General features: G+C 38.0%; 1 protein-coding gene across 2 annotated transcripts in view; it reads left to right on the top strand.

Annotated features, from left to right (window-relative positions):
• Nucleotides 1-25,609, top strand: part of TRAPPC9 (trafficking protein particle complex subunit 9) — a 453,151-nt gene that overhangs the window by 45,613 nt on the left and 381,929 nt on the right. For both annotated transcript variants that reach the window (XM_082754768.1, XM_082754767.1), the window contains 5 exons: nt 3,548-3,633; nt 11,164-11,290; nt 13,017-13,149; nt 16,660-16,823; nt 22,950-23,102. In XM_082754768.1, coding sequence (XP_082610894.1) covers nt 3,548-3,633; nt 11,164-11,290; nt 13,017-13,149; nt 16,660-16,823; nt 22,950-23,102 — 663 coding nt within the window. The remainder of the gene's footprint in view (nt 1-3,547; nt 3,634-11,163; nt 11,291-13,016; nt 13,150-16,659; nt 16,824-22,949; nt 23,103-25,609) is intronic.

The following is a 25,609-nucleotide window of genomic DNA, read 5'->3' as shown; positions in this document are numbered from 1 at the left end:
ACCAAAGGGAAACAAAGCCCTTTTGAAAAGTCTTAAAGGAAATGTTTTTTGGCTTCTGAGCTTTCAGCCTGATAAGCTTTTCTGATTGGAAACAAGAAATTGGATTATTACGTTCTGGTTGAGTTGCTTTGATACTACGCTAGTCGCGAGAAATAAACCTCAAGATTTATGACATAAAGTGATTTTTGTTGTGAAGTGCTGATAGTCGAAACGGCACTGCTTGTACTGTAACAGCTCCAGTAGTGCAGGTGGGCTAAATACTGCTCTGAACCATCTTGCTGGGTTTTACCTGGCCTTTCAACAGCTTTTCCCCTAGGGAAGCAATTCTGTAGTGCTGTCCTGGTGTTTTTTCACAGAATCACAGAATTTCTAGGTTGGAAGAGACCTCAAGATCATCAAGTCCAACCTCTGACCTAACACTAACAGTCCCCACTAAACCATATCCCTAAGCTCTACATCTAAACGTCTTTTGAAGATGTTTAGGAAGGTCTTTAGGAAGGTCTTCTGGAAAGCAAACCTGAGGTCGCTGGTGGGAGCACCTTTTTGGTGCTGCTGGTGACCAGCGGGGTTTTTCTGCAGGAACGAGATCCCACAGTGTGTCCCATTTGTTTGCCTGAAAATAATCAGCAACGCTTTTGTAGGGAGGTAGCTCACGGAATATTTGAGGGGTCAAACCTGCATAAACCAAGAAATGAGCCTAGGATCCTTTCTCTTTGAAAGCAGGGAGATATTAAAAAGTCGGACAAATTAACAGGTTTGTTGGTTTTGAGTAAAACTTAGATGAAATAATGAGTTTCCAACAGATATATGTATATTTTTTTCAGTAACTGACCTTTTTAGGATCACTTTTTCAATGTGTTTTCATTGAATGCATGTCAAAAAAGGCATTCTCATCCCATGGTAGCTCAAATCCAGAACTGATACAACTTTGAGGACCGAAGTGCCTTCTTCTGGTGACTGTTAACCATAACAGGGGGTCAGTGCTCAAACATCTCTGCAGCTCTGTGCTCTTTGGAAGAGTTCCTTTGGGGACTGCAAAATGCGTAAGATTTTGGATGCTCATAAGGAAGTTGATTAAAATAAAATTGTACAAAACATTCCATACAGTTGTGCTTTTGAACATTTGGTTTTAATCGACTGTTTTACTTTGCAGGTTTCGTAGTAATATAACCTGTTAATATCTCGGGATGTATGTTTTTAATTTCCAGTAGCATTAATTGGAGTTAGACATTTGCATTAAGTATGTGTCCCTCGAGCTATCTAACACTGCTTGCAAAATGTAATCAGATAGTGATTGTGAATGTGCAATTAGAGTACAGATGGTTTTAATTGTGAATTACAGTCTTAATAATCCCGTCTTTTTACAGAACTTTCTCTAATATCCTGGTAAAAAAGTGTTGAGATTGTGTTAAAATCACTGAGTAGAGTAGTTAAAAGATAATCGGTGTGTGTTATAGATTAGGTTATGGCATGATTTATTTAATCTGTTTAATGAATATTTGTTGGTGAGGGCTGCATGTGGGTACTGTGAGAAATTTGGAAGGTAGACAGAAGCATGCGGGCTGAAAAAAGTACAAAATGGTGCTGTAAAATAATCTTTCTTCATTGAGAAGCTCCTCAGAAATTGTATCTGTGCTGCTGTCCTCGCTTTGTTAAATTTCTCACCTCCTTAAACAAAATAAAACTTCCCAAAATTCTACACTTGGCAGGGTGAGATGTCTTTAAAGCTCAATCTCTGTTATCTGCAGTGAGATACAAACTGAAAGTGCAGCTTATTTCTTGGCCTGTTTACTGGTTGTGTCCTTCCTAAATATTTCCAGAAGTCACTTAATAATTGGTGTTATTGCTTAAGAGTCTCCCTTTTGTGAACCTCAAAAAATAAATGAATAACAATTGGTATCAACGGATCCTCACAATATCTTCCCCTCCTACAGCATTTCCCAAACTTCCATAGAGAATTAGGAGGAGGAAGTGGAGATGGCATCTTAGGATCCTAGAGTCATTCGGGTTGGGAAAGCCCTCCAAGATCATCGGGTCCAACCATCCCCCTACCACCAATGTCACCCACTAAACCATGTCCCTAAGCACCACGTCCAACCTGTCCTTAAAGGAAATCATCCTGCTGGTGAGCAGATGCTTTCCCCATCCCTGGAGGTGCTCAAGGCCAGGCTGGATGGGGCTTTGGGCAAGCTGGGCTGGTGGGAGGTGTCCCTGCCCATGGCAGGGGGCTGGAATTAGATGATCTTCAAGGTCCCTTCCAACCCAACCCAACCTAACCCATTCTGTGATTTTATGATTCTCTAATTTCTTCTTAATCATCTTTTATTTATTAATATTGATTTATTATATATCCTCAGCTGTATGTAGATGAAGATTTGCTCCCGTTATTGTTAATATCCTTTTTCCCGTGGTGTTTATTCCCGATCTGGTTGCTTTTTAACCAAGTCTTGATCATAGAATCATAGAATCATAGAATATCCTGAGTTGGAAGGGACCCTTAAGGATCATCAAGTCCAACTCTCGACACCGCACAGGTCTACCCAAAAGTTCAGACCATGTGCCTAAGTTCACAGTCCAATCTCTTCTTAAATTCAGACAGGCTCGGTGCAGTGACCACTTCCCTGGGGAGCCTGTTCCAGTGTGCAACCACCCTCTCTGTGAAGAACCCCCTCCTGACGTCCAGCCTAAATTTCCCCTGCCTCAGCTTAACCCCGTTCCCGCGGGTCCTGTCACTGGTGTTAATGGAGAAAAGGTCTCCTGCCTCTCGACACCCCCTTACGAGGAAGTTGTAGACTGTGATGAGGTCTCCCCTCAGCCTCCTCTTCTCCAGGCTGAACAGGCCCAGTGACCTCAGCCGTTCCTCGTACGTCTTCCCCTCAAGGCCTTTCACCATCTTCGTAGCCCTCCTCTGGACACTTTCCAACAGTTTCATGTCCTTTTTATACTGTGGTGCCCAGAACTGCACACAGTACTCGAGGTGAGGCCGCACCAGCGCAGAGTAGAGCGGGACAATCACCTCCCTTGACCTACTAGCGATGCCGTGCTTGATGCACCCCAGGATACGATTGGCCCTCCTGGCTGCCAGGGCACACTGCTGGCTCATATTCAACTTGCTGTCTATCACGACCCCCAGATCCCTCTCTTGATGATGCGCGGTGCTGTGTACCTTGTACCTGCCTCCAACCACGGGAGTGTTGAAGCTTTCAAGTGGCCAACATTTGGGATATCTTTAAGTACTATTTTGAACTGATGCCTGAGTTAATTTTGTCGATGCAATGTTGGCACGCAGGGGCTCTGGAGCACTACTATTATTAATATAATGAGTGTATTAACGAACGCTTCCGGTCCTTTAACCCATTGCTTTGCCTCTGATTTATGGCTTGTGTCCTTCGGTGCACTTGAACAGGACTGGGGCTGTGCAGCTTACAGAGAGATGTTAATTTAGAACATAAAGCCAATATAACAACCTGACAGCTCAGCTGATGCTAATTTTTGTACCACTATGATTAGGCAATTCCTGCTTTAATTCTGTAATCCTTTCTCTTAGACTTCCAGTGGGTCCAGGGAGATGTATGTGAAGTTCAGTTGATGGTGTACAACCCTATGCCTTTTGAGCTCCGGGTAGAAAACATGGTATGTATCTTTCTGCTTTTTATTATTTTTTTCTCAGCTCTTTCCAAAGTCAGAGTTTCAAATATGGCTTTCTAGTAATCAAATAGTTTAAAACCTGGTTAAGTCAGTCCAACCTCAGTTTAACAGTGCAGTCGTGTCAGTTTTATCAAGTTTTGCTGTGATGATGAGGTATTAAAATGAAAATCTCTGCCACTTGGAGTGTGTAAATGCTTTACTGTTACTGACCTGTAAATTAATTCTGTGTCTCTCTGCATTGCCTTGAACTCGTGCTGAAGAATGTACTGGTTTTCAAGTAATAATCATATCCTGAAACCTTAAAATCAGTGTATTCTTCCTGTTATTTAAAAAAAATGCATTTATTCTAGCTTTTCAAATTCCCACCTTGATTACATTTTTTAAAAAATGAGGAATTAAGATAACTAGTTCTGGGAAGCTTTGATTTGTTAATAGAAGCTTCAGCTTATGGATCTGCTCTTCCCAGGGACAGATGTTATTTGAAAGCACCGGAAGCTAAAGGGATCAGAAGGGAGGACACAAAAAAAGGCAAGAATACCAGAGTAGCATTTAAGGTCGGAAGGTTCAAGTCCAAGCTCTCTGCTGCTTCATGCAACTGTGTAATACTGCTTTTGTGGACTGCTTCCAGTGGATACTGAAACAAAGTGGATCATTTTCCCCCCCTTAATGCCAATTAACAGGAGTTTTTTCATTGTTAACCATTTAAAGGTTAAGACTCCTTAAACTGCTAAACCAGATTAATCTCCAGCCAGTCCTAATGCAGTGTTAGCCTTTACGTTAAATATTTCCACCTTTTCTCCAATCGTTACTATTGCTTTAAAAATAAATCCTGTCTCACAGAGCCCACTGTTCTGTTGGGCTAAGTGAGTTAGGGTATATTTATTTGCTCTTTATTATTATTATTATTATTATTAACAGGTCTACTTAAAGGTTACTTAATATATTAACGTATATGAAGTAACTGTAAAGCCGTGCATCACAAAGGACGCTGTGTAGAAATCAATTTAAGAGCATTTTGATTTATAGTCTAATTTGTATCGTGGAAGTAATGATGTAATTATATATTTCAATTTGGGGGGGATAATTTTTTAATGAGGAAATTTCCTGTGAGTGGTTGCATACCCTTAAGAACTTGGTCTAGTTATTTATAAGGCTGTGCGCTCCATCCATTCACTGGATTACTACAAATTAATTGTAGGAAGGGTACTACAAATTAATTGTAGTAGCATGACTCCTCCTTTTTTCCTGTTAGGATGATAGCTGTGTTTTGAACTAATACTGAATTTCGGTTTTATTGGTAAGGATGAGAGGAAGGAGGCAAGCAGACTGGACGTTTAATAGAGACGACTAACGTAATTCTGTAGTCAGTGATCTATAAATAGAGTGCTTTGAGATATTCTGCTTTGCTCTGATGTCATCTCACCGGGGAGGGAACGTGGGATCTCCATCTCCTAAATTTGAGTGGACAGGAGAGTGAAAAACCTGCACGAACATGAAAGCTGGCACCGTTTTGAGCAGTGGGTTGGACACGAGGACCTCCAGCATCTCCTTCCAGCCTAACTTGCTCTGATTCTCTGATCTCATCTGTGGGTTCTCTAGAGTGTGGGAATAATTATTACTTTATCACAAGAACGAAATCTTTTGTTTTTATTTTAATAATTCAGGGTGTTTAATATTTTAAAGTATTTTATTTTATTATTAGTGATTTGTTTTATTATTAATGTCTACTTATGCCTCATGCCTCCTTTTTGTCTTTTTTTCATGTCACGTTCTTTCACATTATTTAACCTCAGAATCATTTGCATAGTGAGTGCATCCTTTTCTGTCATTTAATGTCAGTTTTAGCTTGTCCGTCCCACAGCTTTTTTCCTTCGGACTCAGCACCTTACCTGTGCAGTATGACTGCTCACTCGACCTTGTTTCCAATGCCTGGCAGTCCTTTGAGTTCTCCATCACATGGTTTCCTGTGCTCTTTCCCTTTATTGTGGCTCACCATCAAAACGAAACGGTCTTGAAATCCATCGTCTCACTCCTTTTTTCTAATTTTCCTTTCTGTCAGCTTTCAGTTTAGTTTATTTTGTTCTTTTAGCTTACTTGCTGCATGTTAAATAAACCATGGAAGCGTTGATCCAAACTTCTATCAGGATACTTTTCCTTGTGACATCGGGTAAACAACTTAGTATTGAGATACAGCACAAGTTGTTAAGGAACACGATTCCTCATTGAAAGGCTCCTCTAGCTTTTTTCATTATTTGAAGCATTAATGTAAAATATATTTAGTTTTATGAGACTGTGGAGGCATGACTTTGATCAGTATTATTCAGATGAGAAGCCCTATAAAGTTGGAACAGTTTATTTTTGTTGTTGTTTTTCTTCAAAACTCTTTGCCCATCTTCGTTGTTCTTGCTGTTTATTCCTTGACATGCATATTCATGATTTGGGAATCTATTTAGATACTTCTTTTTCATATTTTTCATGTGTGTCCCATTTCTTAAAACTTTCCTGTCTTCTGTATCCCGGTCTTCTTTTGGTCCATATAGCAAGAAGGCCAATCCAATGAAAGGTGCAGTAGTGTTTGCAAAATGACAAATTAAAATGGCATGGACTGTTGAGGTGGTTAGGTCCAACAGCTGCATATTTTGGTCAGTAAAGCAAAGCAGGAGAGATCAGAGGCATTGCTTCCGTAGTACTTAGCAGGTACCTTCAATCAGCATAGTGAGGGAGAGGCAAAAATGAGCCTAATTTTCTTTGTCTGCAGCAGGTCAGGCAGAATATTTTTTGCTGTCCTTGTGGTCTAACCCAAGTCAAGAGTAGATTTGACGTTCAGCTCTACATAAGTACATACAGCACTTCACTTTTTTCCAGGAATATCGATTTCTGTTTAGACTTGTTCAGGTACCTGAATGGTCGCCTTTATCTCTCGTACAGTTACCAAACCCTTTTTCTATCCAGGAAAAAAATGACCTTTGGATTTCAGACCTTCAAATAAAAACCCACAAAACCAAGCTGGTAAATCTCCGGTGTATTTACTTTGTATCTTGGAAAAAAATGTTTAAAGCAGTGCAAAGTGTTTTAAGTCCTATAAGATTTTAACTACTTTTTCCTCTTTGTTTCTCAAGTTTCATTTCCAAAACAAATGAGCTGTCTTCACAGGCTGAGAATTGTTGTGGGAGTGTTATTTATTCAGTGAAAGCATCTTTTTACGTTTCCATTTCTGTAGAAAATGGAGCCTTCTTACAACCACCATTGATACATACAGAGCAGTGGAAGCTGTATTGCAGTAAGTTAGTATTGACAAACTGAAAAATACTGCCACAACACATAGGGTTAATGTAATTTAGAGTATTTAAAGCTGATAACTCAAAAATAGCCTTTTTTCTATAGGTCTCATTCTGTTTGGAGCATTTCAAGACAACTGAAGTATTTTGATTAATGACAGTTTGAGAATAGCTGTTGCTTTTTATTTTGTAAACTTCAAAACTATGCTATTAGCCAAGAGCACTTTTAATGTTGATATTTAAAAATAACATCTAAAATTTCGATAGATCTTTTTGTGCAACCTGTTCCTGAATTTAGCTCATGATCATTCAAAATATTTCCGTGAACTGCTCTTTGGAGAGTTCCTATCTATGTAGTCTTGAGAGAATATTTACTTACTGATGGGCTGCATGTCATTGAAGCTGTCCTGGACAAGAAAATACACAGAAAAGGTTGGTGGAAGAAGGGTAAAAATGGTTGTGGTTGAAAATTCCGAGGTCTGCTTAAAACAGTCTCGCTGGAAATACTGGGAGAAACTTCCTTTTAAATTAATATTTGGTGATTTTCATGTGAAGTATTTGACAGCGTTGTATAAAGTATGTTGAGTGAGAAAACGAACTTTGGCAGTGGTACTTGGGGGAAAAAACAGCGACTGCATATCAGGATTGGTAAGTAAAGCCTAAAAAGGCACTTAGATACTGATGTTGTTTTAAAAGCATCCCCAAAAGCTACCATTTGCATACAAGTTGTTCTGTTTCTTTGAAACTAAATCTAGTTTGGAAGTGATTGAAAGGCAGGCTGTAGTAATAGTGTGCATATATGCTCTCTAAGACAATTTAGATAGTTTTATAGGAATACAAGGAAATAAAAATCTTTTTGCTTCTGATTCATATATTCCCTGGAGGAAGCCTTGCATACAGATACAGTTTTTCAATTTGGTCGAAAACAGCAATGATTACTAAATATTATTACTGAGATCAAGTACAAGACTCTGGGGAAAAAGAAATCTGACACTTGCCTCCTTTTTCTTTTCCTTTTCTTCTTTCTCCACATCAGATACCTTTAGGTAAAGGATATAATAGTACTTCAGCCTTGCTTTCATTGTCTCCATAAAATTAATTCTTTTTAGGCACCAGAGGGCAATGTTGGGCAAATATTGCTGAATCCAGCACGTAGCAGAACTGGAAGTGTCTTTCAGACATTGTAGATATGTCACTGTCATGTAAAATTTATTTGTGTGGGTCAAGTTTTCAGAATAATTATCTTGATTTCAATTCATGCCTGGAACACTGAAGACTTGTTGAGCTTTATATTGTATTTTTTTTTTCCATTCGATGAGCTTTTATGCTTTCTTGATGTCTATTTTTAAAAGCTTGAAGTTTCACTGGAGAGTAAAAACTCTCAGAATGAGGGAATTGGATTAACGATGTTTTTTCCTTCATGTGTTAATGGACTTGAGGCTCTTAATTTTTTAGCCCAGGAATAGTTTTGCTTAGTGCAGATGCTTTGGCATTTCCATTGCATTTGTTCTCTAAAGATCTCTTCATTTTCCTTTGCTAAAGAATAAATTGGGAATGCATTTGTAATACATTATAAGAAAAATATATCGTGCTGAGCACTTTGCGTTATCAGTTACCCTGTGATCAGTGTGGATAACGTCAACATTTTCCCCCTTTTTTCCCCCCATGGTTTCAATTTCTCCTTGCCTGAGCCAGAAAGGCAATTAGCTTCCCCCTCCCCCTTGGCCCAGTGAAAATTGGGCTAATTAGGACCGTGTCTTAATGAGAAGCTTCCTATATTTTGGAAAAGGGACTGGGCCATAGTTTTGCAGTGGTGTTGTAGTTTCTTAGAGTTTATGTGCATTTGGGGACATAGCCAGGAATGGAAAAATGCTGCTGTATTGTTCCAAGGTAGGTTCAGTGTGGTCATTAGGAGAAAGACTGAAGTGGGAAGGCTGCTGAAGCACTGTGTTGTTACCTAATCCCCTCCTAGAAACTCCCATTGAAGGAAATTCCAAAATACCCTAGACAAAAATGACACCTTAATGTGACACTTTAAATGACACCTTATTTACTACAGTTGATACTAAACAAGACTTTGGAGGGTTTTTTTAATAGTTGATTTTTTAGGATTTTCAGTCCTTGGATGACAGGATTTAGTTGAGGCGAATCCTAAACGATTCCTGTGTATATGAATATTTGGCCAAGTGATAGCTCAGTGCTTTGGGGGCTGAAATAATTTTGGAAAGCCTTCTGTACCTGTTGCAAAGGTGAGTTCTGGAGTGTGTGGGGGTCACCTTTATGTTGTCAGATTTGCCTCACTCAAAGCAAAAGCAGAAGGATTACGATGAAGAGTGAGCCTTAGTGTAAAGTGTAAATGCTCACCCCTCTTCTGGGGTGTGGATCCCTCTGCAAGGATTCCTTCCATCAATTACTTTGCATCCTATCTAAAATTAATTTGTATTGACAGCTTATTGCAACTACAATTTTATAAGCTTTATTATGAAATCGTGTAAAGAATGCAGCAGAAAGGACTGCAAGCAAGGCCTGGTTGTGTTCCTAGCTACATAAAAGCACCCTTTTGGAAAGCAGCGCCCACTCCTACGCTGATGAGGTGGGAGTCACAAAGCATCGATGCTCTGCTAGACCGGCTGGCGAAAGCAGAGTGAGACAGAATTTGATTTACGAGGTTTTGTTGTGGGGATTGCTTCTTAGAACAGAATTCTGTAGGAGAAACGAGGGGAAAAGTAAAATTCAGTAGAAAGGAGGGTTCAGCAGGATTTTCTTATAGCATTTCAAGTGAAATGATTATATTGTGTGCAGTGGTAGAGAAGGGTACAGGTCTCTGAAGAACCTTTCCACAAAGACAGCTTGGTTTGAAATCAGCTTTGTCTCAACAATGTATCGTCTACAAAGAAGTAATCGCTGGAATGAAGGATTTAAGCTTTTGGGTACATTAGGCGATGTGTGAATAGTTAATTAGTTATTGCCCAGGAATTTGTTGACGAGGTGGTGGTGGTTAGTCCCGGTGCAAATCAGGTCATCGAAGACTTAATCAACAGGTCAAGACTCAGTCATTGCCTGGATAATCCAGGCCGTGCCATTTTCCTTTCCTTATTATATGAGTAGCAATTAGGATAATTTCTAATTGAGAATGAGAAACAGAAGAGTGCTGGTCTGCCTTTTACAGCAGCTGCGAACTGCAGAGGTACGCCATTCAGAAACCTCTTGAAGGAGAAAGTAGGCAATCAGACGTTTGCAAAGGAAAGCAGGGCTAGTGCTCTGGCACTGTGCAGGTACCACTGCTGCTTCTTCACCTCCTTGTGTAGTCTGCAGTCTCTGTGTTTTTCTGTCTGAAAGTGTAAGTTTTCACATCTGTCTTTCCAAAACTAGCACCTACCTCTTATAGAGACTCTTGACTTCCTGTGAAGCATCTTAATGGAGCTGAAGTTCAATCCAGTCGTACTTACTGCATTAATAGTTGGGTATCATCACTTTTAATTAATAAATCTATAGAAGCAGCCATTAACTTAGTCTCCCGTGTTTGACAGCAATATTTATGTTACTTCTAAGCGCATACTGTGCTCAAGCGTCTTAAACTTGTTAACTGAGCTTAAAAAAAGCAATCAGTTGACTCAAGAAAGTAATGCCGTGGTTCTTAGGACATTAAATAATTTATTTTTTTGGTTCCACTTCATATTTTGTCCCATGTTTTAACTTTAGGGTGCTCAGAGATTTCTCCATCATCACACAGTCTAGCTGCAGGCACCTAGGCTTGTTACGTGGTCAACTGAGAGAGGTGAATGCCTTATTCCAACTCCTAATTTAGACTTGTAGGTTAGCTAATAAAACTAGACTTTATTTTCTGTAAATATTCATTTGTTTCTTCCATTTAGATAAGTCTTTTCTGGACAGGAACTTTAATTAAAGCTAAGCAAGCTAGAGACGTTTGATTTCCACTGTCCAAAATGCATGCTGTACAGGTGCAATTAAGTGTAGATAAAAAACAAAACACCTTGCAGATAATATTACTTCATGTATCTTTCCCACCTCAGAAATATCCTGAAACACATTCATTTCTTTATTGAAGACAAATGTTGCAGTAATACTGGAAGCATACTTAAGTCACTGGAACTTTAAACCAAAGCAATTGCTAGGAGCAAATTTGAATAAACCCTAAATTCTTGGATGATATAATGCAAGAGATTGGAAGTGTATATTATAAATGGATTTATCTGTGTAATATGACTTTTTGCAGGGTCTTCTGACAACAGGAGTAGAATTTGAATCTCTTCCTGCAGCCCTTTCTCTACCTGCAGAGTCTGGTCTCTATCCGGTAACTCTCGTTGGTGTTCCTCAAACCACTGGACAGATTACTGTCAATGGTAAGGGATGCATTTTGTCACTTTCCTTCTAGCAGGACAACATTTTATGTCTCTGTGAATTACACGTTTGTCTGGCCCACTTTCAACTGGTGTGCTTTATATATTTGCTACTCTGAATTCTCCTCAGTGTGTAAAACAAACAAAAAGTCCCAAACAAATAGAGCTGTTTAATACACTAGACTTCATTAAAACCACAGCCTGTGATGCTGAAAATTCACTTGGTTGCGACAGCAGCAGCGAACACATGTTTTCAGTATCTCCAGGATGAGAGGAAAAGGCTAATGAACACAAACTCCACCTTATTAATGTTTTCATTGGAAAGCTTCTGAGAAAAATGACGAACTTTTTCATGAGAATGCAGAAGATAATCTTGCAGCTCATTTTTCTTAATCGTGTTCATGTAAGATTACAGAAATGTTTGCCGATTGTTTGTGTAGAAACAATTTAGCTGCTGTGTGTAGTCTGTTGCACTCGAGATGTCATTTCATTAATAAGCAAAAAGAGAATTGTGTTCATAGTAAGTGGAGAGAATTAAAGAACTTTTTTTGGAAGACCAGCAGATCGGTCTCCTAGAAAAGGAGGAGATGATAGATGCAGAAAGCAGTAGTACTGAATCATATTAACAACACACAATTTTAGGTACATGCTCCTGGAATATAGAATTTCAGGGAAAGAACCGTTTTAATAAAATTAAACACCAAAAGAAGATGAATTTGAACTTGAAGAAACTCTGTTCTCACTGTGTTTTCTGCTCATAAAAAGAATCTTCTTCATTTCTGTTTTTTTTTTTTTTTTTTTTTTTTTTTCCCTCAGAAACTATTTCAGTAAATACAGAATAGCATCAAAGCATTGAGGAACAGTTGTGCTATAGTTGTCTGTTTTTAGTTTCACACACTAAAAATGTATTGCAAGTAGAGGAGTTGATTTCTGTATTTGGCCGTTACTTGGGTGTCAATGAATTAAATTTGACTTGAGATACAAGTTGTATATATTGCTTGGCAAGGAATTGCTGCTGAGGTATTTGCCTACTAAATCAAACTTTTGGAGATGACCTGTGGACTTGTATAGCAGGCGCATACATATATACATATTCAATAATGTCTATATATATCTGCAGTCTTTTATGGCAGCAGTATACATACATAGATATTCAAAAAATAAATTTAAATCATTTGCTTTGGGATTTTTTTAATAGCTTCTGGATGCTGCTGATGCTCTTTCCTAACAATTTCATTTTTTTGGGAAAAAATAAGGGGCTCTCAACATATGTTGAAGGGTAGCAGGTATATGTGCAGTGGTGGATTAGGCGATATGGTATTGTGAAATGCTGGTCTTTATAATACAACTTGTGATGTTGATCTTTTAAAGGTTCCTACTGAATTTTATAATACAACTTGTGATGTTGATCTTTTAAAGGTTCCTACTGAATTTAATGCATAGTAGAAATTATGGAGTCTAATTTTTAAAATAATTGTGTATGTCATAGATCCAAAGGCATAGATGTGCGTTGTTTGTATGATGTCATTTATTTTAAAAAAATTGTTATATATGGTATTTGAAAATCTTTTTAATACATATTTTGTGTCCTGAGAAGATTCTTCTGTAAAGAAGGTGGTGTTTTGCAAAGCAAAAACACTGGCAAGATCTGACTAGTAAGGTTAATGTATTAGACATCTCAGCAAACAAAAAAACTTGTGCAATATTTGTGTTTTCTTCCAAAAATCAGGTTACCATACGTCAGTTTTTGGAGTCTTCAGTGATTGCCTTCTGGACAATCTGCCAGGAGTGAAGACCAATGGCTGTACTGTTGAAGTCATTCCAGCTTTGCCAAGGCTGCAGATCAGTACCTCCCTTCCAAGGTGAGGAATTTAATAAAATTAGGCTTTCATTTGGTTATATTGCTGTGTGAGTGTTCATAAATGTTTATAAAATGTTGAAGTAAAGAGGTAACCCACAGATTAGTGTAAGCTGGAAGGGGGAGATCAGCTGGTCTAGGACCTTGGTCAACGCAGGACCATCTTTGACAAGTGATACATCTTTAATGTTGGAGCAGGTTGCTCAGGGCATTTTCTAGTTGTCTGACCACACTCAGAAGAAGTTCCCTCTCCCCTTCTCTTCTCCAAAATGGAACAAACAGCCTTTGAACCTGCCCTGTGTAACTCCTAATCATTTTGATACCCCTCTTCTGGACTTGCTCCAACATGTCAATATTTCTGTTGTATGGGGAAGCTCCAAACTAGATACCATACTACAGAAAAAACACGTTTAAGAGGTACAGGAAGAATTAATTAAAATAACTTCGTTATACACTCACCAAACGTGTCAAAATTGTTACGTGAGGGCTAAGTGTTTTTTTAGGGAGGGTTGTTGAGCATTTTTTTGGGTGAAGAATGAGACTGACTACTTCCATGTCTTTAGAGAAAGCTCATAAGACACCAATTCAATTCAGCTTCTGGAACTTTTACAGGTTCAAGAGCATCCATGTACCATTTTGCAAATAGTTATAGAGTTTTGGTTTTCTTTTTAATATTCCTTTTAGCTATGGATCAGCAAACAGCCTTTTGTTTACTTACTTCTTTTTTTACTGTGTTATTCAATATAGCATACCAATAAAAAAAAAAAGTCTGGTTCTGATATTTCCATAATGAATTCTACTTTTCTAATGTGGAATAGCCTGTCTTGATGGGATTGTATTGCAAAGATATGAAAGAAATACCCTGGTGAAGACAGCAAACTAATAAAACACTGTAGTTGAGTTGCATGTTGGTAAATTGTCTATAAAAATTTTGCTAGATATGGAGTCTGGGTGGTTTTAGCTGTAATCAAAATTAGTATTGGATAGCCGAAGTTATGAATATATTAAAGAATATGATGAGTTTGAAATACAGAGGGAATTGCAAATATTCTTAAATGAGCATAATATCTGCTCTTTTTGGATATATGTTCAGCTGATAATGTGGAGCAGTAACGAGATTGCCTTTGTCTATTGGCGTATGTTTCCCTCCTCATTGGTGTTAAATTTGCTCTTGGTTTCTTCAAATGCTTTAGTTTCAGTACTCAGTCTCAGTTCCTGGGACATCCTGGGAATTCAGATGTGCTTCTGACTACCTTGCAGTGTGCCAGAGAGGTCCTTGGTTACCATCACTTCTTCCTTCTCCTGGCCTCTATGATATCTGTAAATTGACCCATGCAACTCCTGTCAGCTCTGTTTTATCCTTTGGATCCTCTGGAGAATGACCTTCTTTTAAAAGACGTGGTAAAGAAATGACAGAGAGAATACTCCTAATTTACAGGCAGCAGGATTAAATCTGAGTAATTTCTCTTCTTGCATCTTTCCAATTTGTTTTACGTTCATGTTCAGAAACCTTCTTCGTAGGCTTCCCAAGCTGGTGAGTTGCTGCAGGAGGGGAACCTCAATCCATCCTGCTCCTCCCAGTTTGATGCCAGTGTCAGTGGCAGATGTCCAGAGCCTGGAGAAGGGTCGTGGGTCAGCAGGAGAGCACCTGAAGAGCAGCCCAAAGGAATTCCAGGCAGTAATGCAGCTTTGTGAGGGGCCCAACTCAAATGGGTTTCTTCCTTAATGGAAGAACCTGTGTTAAAGCAAAAGATGTGCAAGCTGAATTAGCTGGATTTTGGTTTCACATGTACACTTGTATGGAAATGAAGAGTAGTCATTATTTTGCTTTGTTAGTGTGCAATTCCTACTTTTTCAGAATATGAGGAGGAAAAGAAATGAAGAAATTCTCTTTTTATTTTCCTCCATTGCCACTCCAGATGCCCACACTTCAGAGTGCTGCAGTGATAACGATATATTTCTGTAGCATTTAAATGATCAAAAAGTGTGTTTTTTGTTGTCAAAGCTGCATTCTGAAAGACTAAAATCTGCGGTGATGTTTTTTTTTTTTTTGTGGAGGCTGTTTATCTTGAGTAAGGGAAAAATAGGGTACGAAGGAAGGATAGCAGAAATACCTGCCACAAGAAGTTACTGACCGTGGGTTTACCAACAAATTTATCAGCCATTAATCTCAATAGCTTTTGCCCTTGTGTCCTTGATCCCTTCTGACCACTTTGCATTAGCGTGAAAAATACAGTCAGAAACTGAACCTCTGCCCATCTGTCTTGTTCTGCAGTTCTCCTTCCCTCATTCATGTTCTAAAGAGTTCATTTATATTCACTATTTCACCTTTTGCTGAGTAAATTTCTTCCAGGATCCACTCCCATGAGGTTTGTTCTTCCTGCTGTCCACTAGAACTGCACTCTGCCAGCTCCCATATTACCTCTTCCTAGCAAAGTTCAAGGTTACTGCTCAATTCTGCTTTACCCCCGTGTTGTTACAGCACTGTGAATGTCTCCTATTTCGGTAATTGGCTGGTTTGCCACATTTGTTATTTTAAAATGAAATTTTTGGTGCTCATGGAGATAAATTCTCATCCTTCTGACGCTTTAGGTATCCGTGCATTTTCTCTAGCACATGTAATTCTGTAAAATAATTTTTGCTTGTATCATCTCGAAGTTCTTTGTATGATGTATGTTGCTGTTGAGCATATCTTACCTCATATTTCTCATACTGCTTATGATCCCTGAAGTAAACAGTTTCTGTGGCTGATCAGCTGCTTACATCAAAGGTGTTTCTGTCTTCATATTGCACATTGACAACAAGCTGGTGAAGTTTGGGAATGCTTAACAATGTAAGATAATGTATCCTCCCTTGTAAGTATAAAGGTTTCATCTCAGCTGAGGAATCTTCCTGGTTTGTGGTTTTATGCTCATTTTTGTAATTCTGATGGGCTGATCAGAAAGCGGCATGAACTTCAGGATCCTGCAGAGGACTTTCACCCTGAGATCTCCTATGTAGCATTCAATTTATTCTCCTTATTTATTTGTTTTATTTTTACATTTTACTTTTACATTCAGCTCTTGACACTCATTAGTATTCAACCCTAGTGTTCAAACTCTTGGTAGATCACATGTCACTTTTTTCAAGTTTGCTCTTTCTGATGACCTGCTATTAGTTTTTTGCCCTGTTCCCTTCCGTATGATTTTTACAGCGATTTTTTTAACGAGCTTTCAGTCAGGAATAAATATGTATCTCACATTGTTTGAAATCTGACTTGTATTATGCATAACATTAACGTTTGACCTCAGTGGTTATTAAAAATGATCCTTGCTAAACTTAGAACGGAAAATTATGTCAAATATCTTCAGGATTTCAGAGGAGTGGTTTCTGAATCTTCAAAGGATCTTATATGCTGTTGAAGATTTATTGAATCTTCAAGTTTCTATTAAAATCTTCAATAGAATATAATAACTTGGACAAGATTTACCATGTTTATTCTAATATTGCATTTTCACGTTTGTCACTTTTGTAGGTCTGCTCATACACTTCAGCCTTCTTCGGGGGATGAAATCTCCACGAATGTATCTGTCCAGCTCTACAATGGAGAGACTCAACAGCTTATCATTAAGTTAGAAAACATTGGAACGGAACCATTGGAGACACTGGAGGTCACATCGAAAACAGTCAACACTAAGGGTAGGTGTGCTGGTTTATATTCGGAAATAATCGCTGCTTGTTCTTAGCTAAAAGGGGGTCTAGTTGTGGTATATTTATTTTAGGTCAGTTTAAAGCAAATATCATAATCCCTGCTAAAGAACTGGATTCATTCAGTTTGATTTTTTTTTTTTTGGTAGAAACATAAAAATGAAAGAGAAAATAAGAAAATGCAGAAAAGAAGTGAAAGAAATTGTAGTACTATCTGTGTGTCAAGGGATTGCCTGCTTTTTTGGATGTTTAGGTTTCCTCTTCAAGTTCAGTGGAAAGCAAAATAATAATAATAATAATAAATAAATAAATAAATAAATAAATGTATATGTATATAAAAGGCAAAACATCCTGAAGCAAAAAAATAAAAAAAAAAAAAAAAAGGAAAAAAAAAAAAAGACATGAATCACGGGTTGGAATTACTTTCTCCTTAGATATAAGTACAGTGATTAGTTAATTAAATAAATTGCCATTAGCAGTAAAGTTTTCCTCCTTGAAAGAGTGGAATTAAATCAGCCTACTTCTAGCTTACTCAGTAATCAATAAGAAAAAGTGGGATAAAACACTAAAAAAAACACAACACAACAACACAGCAATAGATGAAATGAGGTATTATGAATTAAAAGGCAGAATGGAAGGTACAAAAGAAATAAAGTACATCTCCTGCTTTCACTTACTTCTCCTAAAATGCTCTGTACCTATTAATATTTAATAACTAGTCTGATAGGTGAATCTCACTTTTTCATGATGTGTTTTATTGGTTTTAGTTTTTCCTCTGGGGAAAAAACATTTCATCACCATGAAAATGATATTAACAGAAGAACTGCAGATGACAAGCAAGATAATCTTTACTTACAATAGAAATACCTCATTTGATTGTAGATTTTATTGTCAGTGCTAGAATATTAAAATGGAATGTGATTTTTGCTCTTTTCAGTATTCAGGCTCATATTTTTTTTTCAATAGAATATCCTTTTCTCTGTGATCTCAGAGACAAGGAGTTGCCAATCATCTAAGAATAGGTTTTCTATCAGAGCCTTGTTACCAAGAATAATTTTAAAAGCCGAAGTGAAAGGACTTTCTGTTCTTATTTCAGTAATTCCAAGGTGCTCCCACTGTGCTAGGTGCTCTTTGTATGTTTTGGAAAGACCAAGTGCAGCACGTGTATTAAATGATGGAGTTGTTGCAGTGAAATGTTGGAATATGTGGGCCTCTGGATCACAGGTGTTTAGCAGACTCTTAGTATGTAACATTACATAGTTAAAATGGTTCAAAATTTAAAAAAATAGACTTGTCAACATTAAAACCTTCATCACATCACTGTTAGAACTTTTGTTAAAAACTGGGGGAAAAAGGGGAAACGTTGATGCATTCAACTGTGAGTTTTTACCCTGTCTCCTTACCTTCTCTTTTTGGGGCCACAACTATTGGAACAAACATTGGTGCTGTAAATAGGAGCCATTCTCATTTTGTGGTGCAGTACCCAGGACAGAATTAGTTGTTGCATTGCAATGACCAGACCTTTTTCTTTGCTGCAGCTGGTCACTTTTTGTGGGGAAGCCCACTTCTCTGGCATCGTTTCTAATGGTGTCTTGTTAGTAAGGAGCTCTGGGGATCGTGTTTTCAAACGTGCTTCCCTCTGATTTCCTCTGCTTCTTTCAGCTGCAGCTCTTTGACTTTCCCTCTCTAGCCCTTGGATTAAATGAGAAGAAGTCGCAGCTCACCCTGTGCAGTTCAGAAGGTCAGCATAGGATTTTCGAGTCCTTTAGCAGCCACGCGTTCTGGAACAGATCCTGGGGCAAATCAGCAAAAGGGACTTGTCATAGCACCACAACGAACGTGTCTGTCATTTCTCTTAATGTCTCATTATACCAGGCTCATCTACCAGGCTGTGGTGTCTCTAAGTTGGACATCACACGCATCCCATCAAGGTCAACCGCGTGTCACCTCCCGTTGTCCCTACCCATGTCAGATGGCCCGATGCTTTTTTAGGATGATGACGTGTGAGGGGTTGCCTTTCCATCCTCTGTCTCCAGCCAGCTCTTGTCAGAGCCTACCTGATGTCAGAGTTCACTCCAAAAGCTTTGATAACTCAACGATTTAGTCCGTGCAGGGTGAAGTGTGACCTTGATGTCTTTTTGAAGGTTGAAGCATCGAGAGGAGCCTGCCAGGCGTTCTCACCAAACTCGCAGGCTGGAGTAGTGAGCACCAGCTGCACACACTGAATGAACTCGGATGATGAAGCAACAAATCCTCATTGGTTTTTCTTAGAAGTGATTGACCTCTGGAATTTAAACAGAGAGAAATCAATTTACCTGTCTGGCTCTATTCTTTTCACGGTCTTTGAATGCATCTGCTTGTGGTCTCAGCTGTTTAACAATGCTAGACCACAAATGAGAAATCTACTCTGAGGATCAGGTTGTAAGAACTGTGAGTATCCTAGAATAGATCTATTTACCTTTTTTCCAACCAAAACTGCAAAGTTTTTTGGATCTGGAATTGGGCTATGGTCCTTGGAGAGCTGTGAATGTAGACACCAGTTCCACCAGTTAGTGTAAACATCATTGCTAGGGAAGGACAGTGAGTGTTGGTAGCCCAGCCCCACTCTTATCTTTATCTGCTGGGTTTTACTATCAGGATTTCTCAGCTCAGGTCTCTTCCTTTCTGCCCGCACTAGCTGACACAGATATTCAGGAATTTGTATGATTTTTACTAACTCTTTTTTTCCCCACTCATAGGAAGAATGTCAAATGGTTCATGATTTTACAGCAAGTTTTGTCACCTTTTAAGGATACTTGTTAATTGCTCGGAAAAAGCTCTACAAAATACATCTGCACTGCAAAGAATATAGCAACTCCTGCAAATCTATTTCTGTCTGCTAGGTCTGAGTCCAAAATTTTCTATTACTGTCTCCTCAGTTTGAAAGCAGGCTTCAAGGAAAATTAATAACAATATTGATTCACTGCCCGTGAGTGCACAAACTATTAGTATTTTTAACCCTGTAATTCTAATTTACACACTCCACAGTTCCACATTTTCGAAAAAAAAAAAAAAACAGTAAATGGTGCTGGTTTCTCTGCAGTGGTAAATACACAACTTCTATTTTCACTAGAATTTCAGGCACTCGAGGTCAATGCATATGAATGCCGATGTCAATGCATTTAGAACTGATAGCTGCATTGGGGTCCTGTGTATTCTTCCTCAGCTGGTGAAAGGCATCAAGAAGCAGAGGTGCAGATAACCATAAAAGTCTGAAGAGTTTTGTTGCCTTGAAACAAAGGTTTTTATCTTCAGGAGTCCGATCCTACTTGCATTCAGGGTACCTTTGTGCATCTTGAATTCATATCAGAGGCATGAAACACTTGCCTGACTCTTCTCTGCCAGCTGGTGAATGCTTTTGCATTTCCATTTCCCCTCAGCAGCTCAGCTTGAGGAGCAGCAGTTGTTTTGGCTGTGCTTTACCCAGACTTCACCTTTCAGCTCTAGTCTGTTAGTTTTTTTCTTTGTTTTTGCAGCTTCGAGGCTGTCTGCAGATCTTAAGGTTACAGTTAGTAGAGTTCAGTGCCCCCAGCGACCTCCTCCTGCCACAGAAAGGAAGACAAAGGCATAAGAATTTAAGAAATGCCCTCTTAGGGCTTATGGTCCACCTAGCCAAGAATTCACAGGACTTTAGGAGATGCTGCTTAGAGAGAGAGCATGCAAGTCATGGTTGTGTTTCTGTTGTGCTTGCTCAGTATCCTTAGTTGCCCTACATCCCAAGGAACATCAGAGATGCTCCTTTATTAGTAGCCCATTATGAACTTGTCCTTTAATTAATCTAATCACATTTTGAAGCCTCCTGTACTGCCTGCCTCTGTGGATTGGCATTTTAGGTTTGTTTTTTAAACTGGTTATAAGCAAATAATTTTGATAGAAATATTAGCAATCCTGCTACAGGCTTTTTGGGAACTTGTGGTGGTTGTAAGGTAAAAACATAGATACAACTCCTCGCAATGGCTTTAATAGTTATGCAAATTTAGATGCCTCCACCCAAAGTAAAATTAATTCTGTAAGGAATTTTATAGACGTTTGTATGGTAAGTCATGGAAAAAAAAAAAAAAGAATTGTCTGGGGGCTTAAGTTTGGAAAGAATTGAATCTCGAAAGACTTACAATTCTATGGAGTTTGTATAAAGTGCTAACGTGGAGTCGCTTCTACAGATCTTCAAACCTGTAGAACTTAGAGCGAACCCAAAGTTAGATTGTGGGTGAATCGCAATTAGATATTTTTATGATTTTAGTGATTTAGTCTCTAGGTAAAAGATAAAGCAAGTCATTAATTTCCACTCTTTACTAGAAGTTGCTTGCAAATTCAGTTTGTTAAACACGAATTTTGGACTCTAGAAACTGCATGCAGACATGCCCCACACCAAGATTTTTTACCACCCAGCCAGAAGGTTTGAATCCCCATGCAATAGTATAATTCATTGGGATAATGGCTGCTAAACAAGGTAAAGAAAACAACAATATTAAAGGATAAACCAGCGACAGCTAAGTATTAACTGGATTTTTCTCTGCAGTTAAACTTTGAGCTTGAGCATTCAGACTTTGTCTTGTAATTACAAACGTTAAATTAGAGAGGATCTGTTGGGTACCTTAATACCTGCAGGGGCTGTTCTCACTCAAAGTCTTTTCAGTCCAATATCTTCAGATAAATCTCCTCCTTAATGAAAATACATTTTGGAAACAATTTGTTCATCATGTTGGAGATACGCTCAGGTGCTTGGGATACGTCATTCTGCTTTGCTTGCATTGGGGAAAAACATCCCTGTAGCCCATTACAGTTTTACTTCTTTAGAAAAGGGGGATAGAGATCACTCTACTCGTTAAACTTCTTGAAAATAAAATCAGAGTGAAGATATGGTTACAACTAAATCATGAGATGAAGTGGAGGTGACTTCAAGGAAACAATTGTTAGCAGGATTTTTTATTTTTTACCTTGTTGTTGTTCTTCTAGAGAAGTTTTAAAATGGATTTGATGTGGAAAGAAAGAAGATCGTTATCTCAAGCAGACCAACTGTTTAAGTTGTGGTTAATGGAAAATGTTTTTCTTCTAGATGCAGTTGTTTCTGGGCAAATTAATAAACTTCTGACTGGAATTCTAATTACTTTTCTTGCTAGATCCTTAATGCTAGGCTGTAGTTTATTGAGGCAGCCTTCCCAGCCTGGTTTCTCGAAGATGGGTCTTAGAGGATGGTTTTGGAGAGGCTCTGAAGCGCCAACACACCGATGTGCTGTTAAAGACAGTAGGCTGGTACGAAGCAGAGATGAGCTCTGTGACTTTCTGTGGTCCCCATGTTACCTTGGAGCTTGAAATAGCACAGCTTAACTCACCCCTCCTTCCAAAGTGGACTTGATTTCTGCTCTTCGTTATTTCAAAATGGATCTTCGGATCTTACTGGAGCACTAAGGAGGCTGCAGAGCTGGTTAATGGACCTCAAGCTATTGATAAGCAATAAATAATATATTTTTTCCTTGTATTATCCCTTCTGGCACTTCAGGCCTAGGACAGAGGAGCTAATAGTGACAGATGCCGTATCTCATGTGGACCACTGGTAAATCGTTTCTCAGATACATAAGTTTTAAGGCAGGCTATTCCTTAAGGTTTGGGTCTTCTGTACTTTATGTTTTTCATTTTTGAGAAAGGACTTTATTTTATAAATAACTGAAAGCCAGCAATCTTCCTAGTCTTCTCTATTGCTTGAAAAGGAATTGTATAATGATGTCACGGGTGTTTCAGAACTGTAACTGGTTTATTTTGGTGCAATATTTTGATGTGTTCTTGAGTATTTAAATTGTATATTTAATACCGCCTATTGTGCAATCTATAAATTTTTTCTTGTTAATGTTCTTCACCTAATTTTTTTTTCAGCTCTGTCATTTACATGCTTTCAGGCCAATCTCAGTAATCTCTCTGATGTCATTCTAGTGTTACATTCACTTTCGATGTCTTAATTCTAAATATTTTAGAATTTAAATGGAAGATGGCAAATCAGTTAATGCTCTGTACAACAACTATAAAATAAAATGTTCTTGGCATGGTGGTTATGCTAATGAAATATTGTTTTTTTCAATACAGAGAAGCTGTATGGTGACTTCTTGAGCTGGAAGCTAGAAGATACGCTCTCCCAGTTCCCTCTAAGACCTGGGAAGATTGCAATTTTTACTGTAAACATCAAAGTGAAGCTGGACTTCTCATGCCAAGAAAACCTTCTGCAAGATCTCAATGACGGTGAGTTCTTAATTTCTTCTTGCTTAAAAAGGTTCTGTGACCTTCTGAGAAGCACTTAACCAGCTGTTGTGCTGTTCTTTTTAAAATATTATATGTGATGTGGCTACATGTTTCCATATTCTGTCTTGTAATGCAAAGGCAACTAACTCTTCAGTGAGGTGTGTGGACTCAAGACTGAGTTTTTGTGACAATGTGGGGTGTGATAGTTTGACCAAAACTTCTCACTATGAGACATCATCTTGCTATATTTTTAAATCTTTCATGATTCTTTTTAATTCTTCCATTTATGCGTCCCTTTGTATCCTTATCTAAAGAAAATGAAGAAAAATTGAGTTTACAAACAGCAGTGGGCTTAAAGAGAAATGAACATGAAGTTGATTATTTCATTATCTGAGCTTGTAGAATTGTTTATAATGGCTGACTGCAGTTTTGCCAGAAGTGACGTACTCATAGGGCGTAATCCTCCTAATATTTATATTTTAGAGAAAGTGTGCTTAAACTCGTAGCTTCTTTTGAATCAACAAAAAAAACACAAACAACAAAAAGCAAAACAACAAAAACAAAAAACCAGCAACGTTTGCTTGTATTAGAATTATCCAGAATTACAAGTACCAGATACTTGTAATAAGGATTTCCTCTTTATGATGAACACAAAGTCTTACTGGAGTAATTGCTATACTCTGTATTTTTTCAATTGCCTGCTATATTTACACTAATTGAATTAACTTGCCAAAACAAGATATTCCTGTATTTTAAAGAAAACCATATCTTAATTATTATTTGGACTCTTTCCCAGGATTCACGTGCAGGTGTGCATTATTGGTGTAATTAAAATACAAATATTTTCAAAACAGAAAAAATAGAACAAGATGGTATGTATAGCTTACTCAGGGCAAAAGGGACCAAATTCTGCAGCGAGTTGTCTTGCAAATGCATTTAGACATTTTATTGTGTTAATAAAGTTTAAAAGACTTCTTTGCTTTTAAACTTCACTGGTATAAAATGCGTAAGTTAAAAAACAAAACAAAACAAAAAAAATCAGGACTTACTAAAGCTATCGGTTTTGTTCAGTAACAATAAGATCTGCTTTGCAGGACTTCATTTTTCACTTATTTTTATGCTAAGGCTTTTGAAATGGTAAAGAAAATGGTATAGGCCAGTTGATTCAAAATTTTAATTGAACTTCAGAAACTTCGGTTTTATTTGTATTTGTCCTTCTAGTTGACATTTATAGGAAAGGAATCTGAGTCATGGAGATGAGAAGGAACTTGATCAATGTAATCAATGTAATTTGCAAAATAATTATGAAAGTCAGTATCTTAAAAGGTAGACGTTATGCCCTTTAGTGCCAGTTCTGTTATTTCTCTTTATTTTTGTAACTCTCAGAAAAAGAAAACAAAATCTGCCGTTGACCCGCTGTCCAAAATCTTTAAAGGTGCTGCAAAGCTACATGTTCCCAGCAGTTTTTTAGGTGAAATAATGTACAAATAAAACATGCTGTAGAAGGAGAGGATAACATGCTTTTGTCTTGTTACTGACATCAAGCAGTTATGGAACAGTGGATTTGGGCCTCTTTTTTAAAAATAAATAAATAAATAAATCCTACTTTTATGTGACCAGCTATGAAAAAAATCCTGGAAGAACATTATTACTTTGTTATTTCTGTCTACAGCTTCTTCACAGCTTCTTCACCTATAGCCTGGAAGGAATTCAGTGTTTTCTCCTTCAGTAGTGATAAAGTAGCAAGATCCATTAGTATTTGTTCAGAGCTCTGGTGTCTTTGGGGGACGTGTACCATGTGCAATTTGAATGTATTAGTAGAAATGCTAAGTACATGGACATTTTAACTTGCTACTGTATTTTTTCTGTGTTTCTTGAAGGAATATATATATATATATTCATACTCTGAATGAATACTGTACTTTTTAAAGAAGCAGGTAGCATCCTGATATGAAGAACAATCGAGAGCTAAGAAAGTCAGTGGCAACTCTGCCATGGCTTTTAATCATATGGTAGCTATGGTACCTTTTTCTTTTGAGGACCAGATTTACAACGGTGATCAAATACTTCTGTCTTTTAAAAGTAATGTCCTTAGCCGGGCATCTGTTACTTTGATCTGTTTTCATTTGCTGCTGAAATTGTTTCCTTTTGTTTGTAATCTGAAGATAGGACGGAGAGGATAAATTGCAGATGTTTGCGATGATACACTTATCCAATTGGAAAGTAAACTAAGTTATCAATCAGAATTGCTGATCTAATTCTTGTGTGTTGATGGTATACTGTCTGGTAAAGAAAAATGTTAGATGTTCTTCTAGATTAAAGGAAGCAAAAACACATGAGTGGCTGTACAGGATCAGATCAATGACCGTCTAGTCCAATATCCTGTCTGATAGTGGCTAAGAGCAGATGCCTGTGGGAGAATATAGGGAAAATTTTGAACATATATGCTCCTTGCCTTTAGGTGTTTGCGTGCTGACTTGTTAGCTGTGGAACTTCCAGAGTCTGGT

Source organism: Aythya marila (assembly GCF_965140915.1).
Source record: "Aythya marila genome assembly, chromosome: 2".
NCBI classification, from domain to species: domain Eukaryota; kingdom Metazoa; phylum Chordata; class Aves; order Anseriformes; family Anatidae; genus Aythya; species Aythya marila.
The sequence above is the reverse complement of the archived record's forward strand: the minus strand, read 5'-3'. Positions and strand labels throughout refer to the sequence as shown.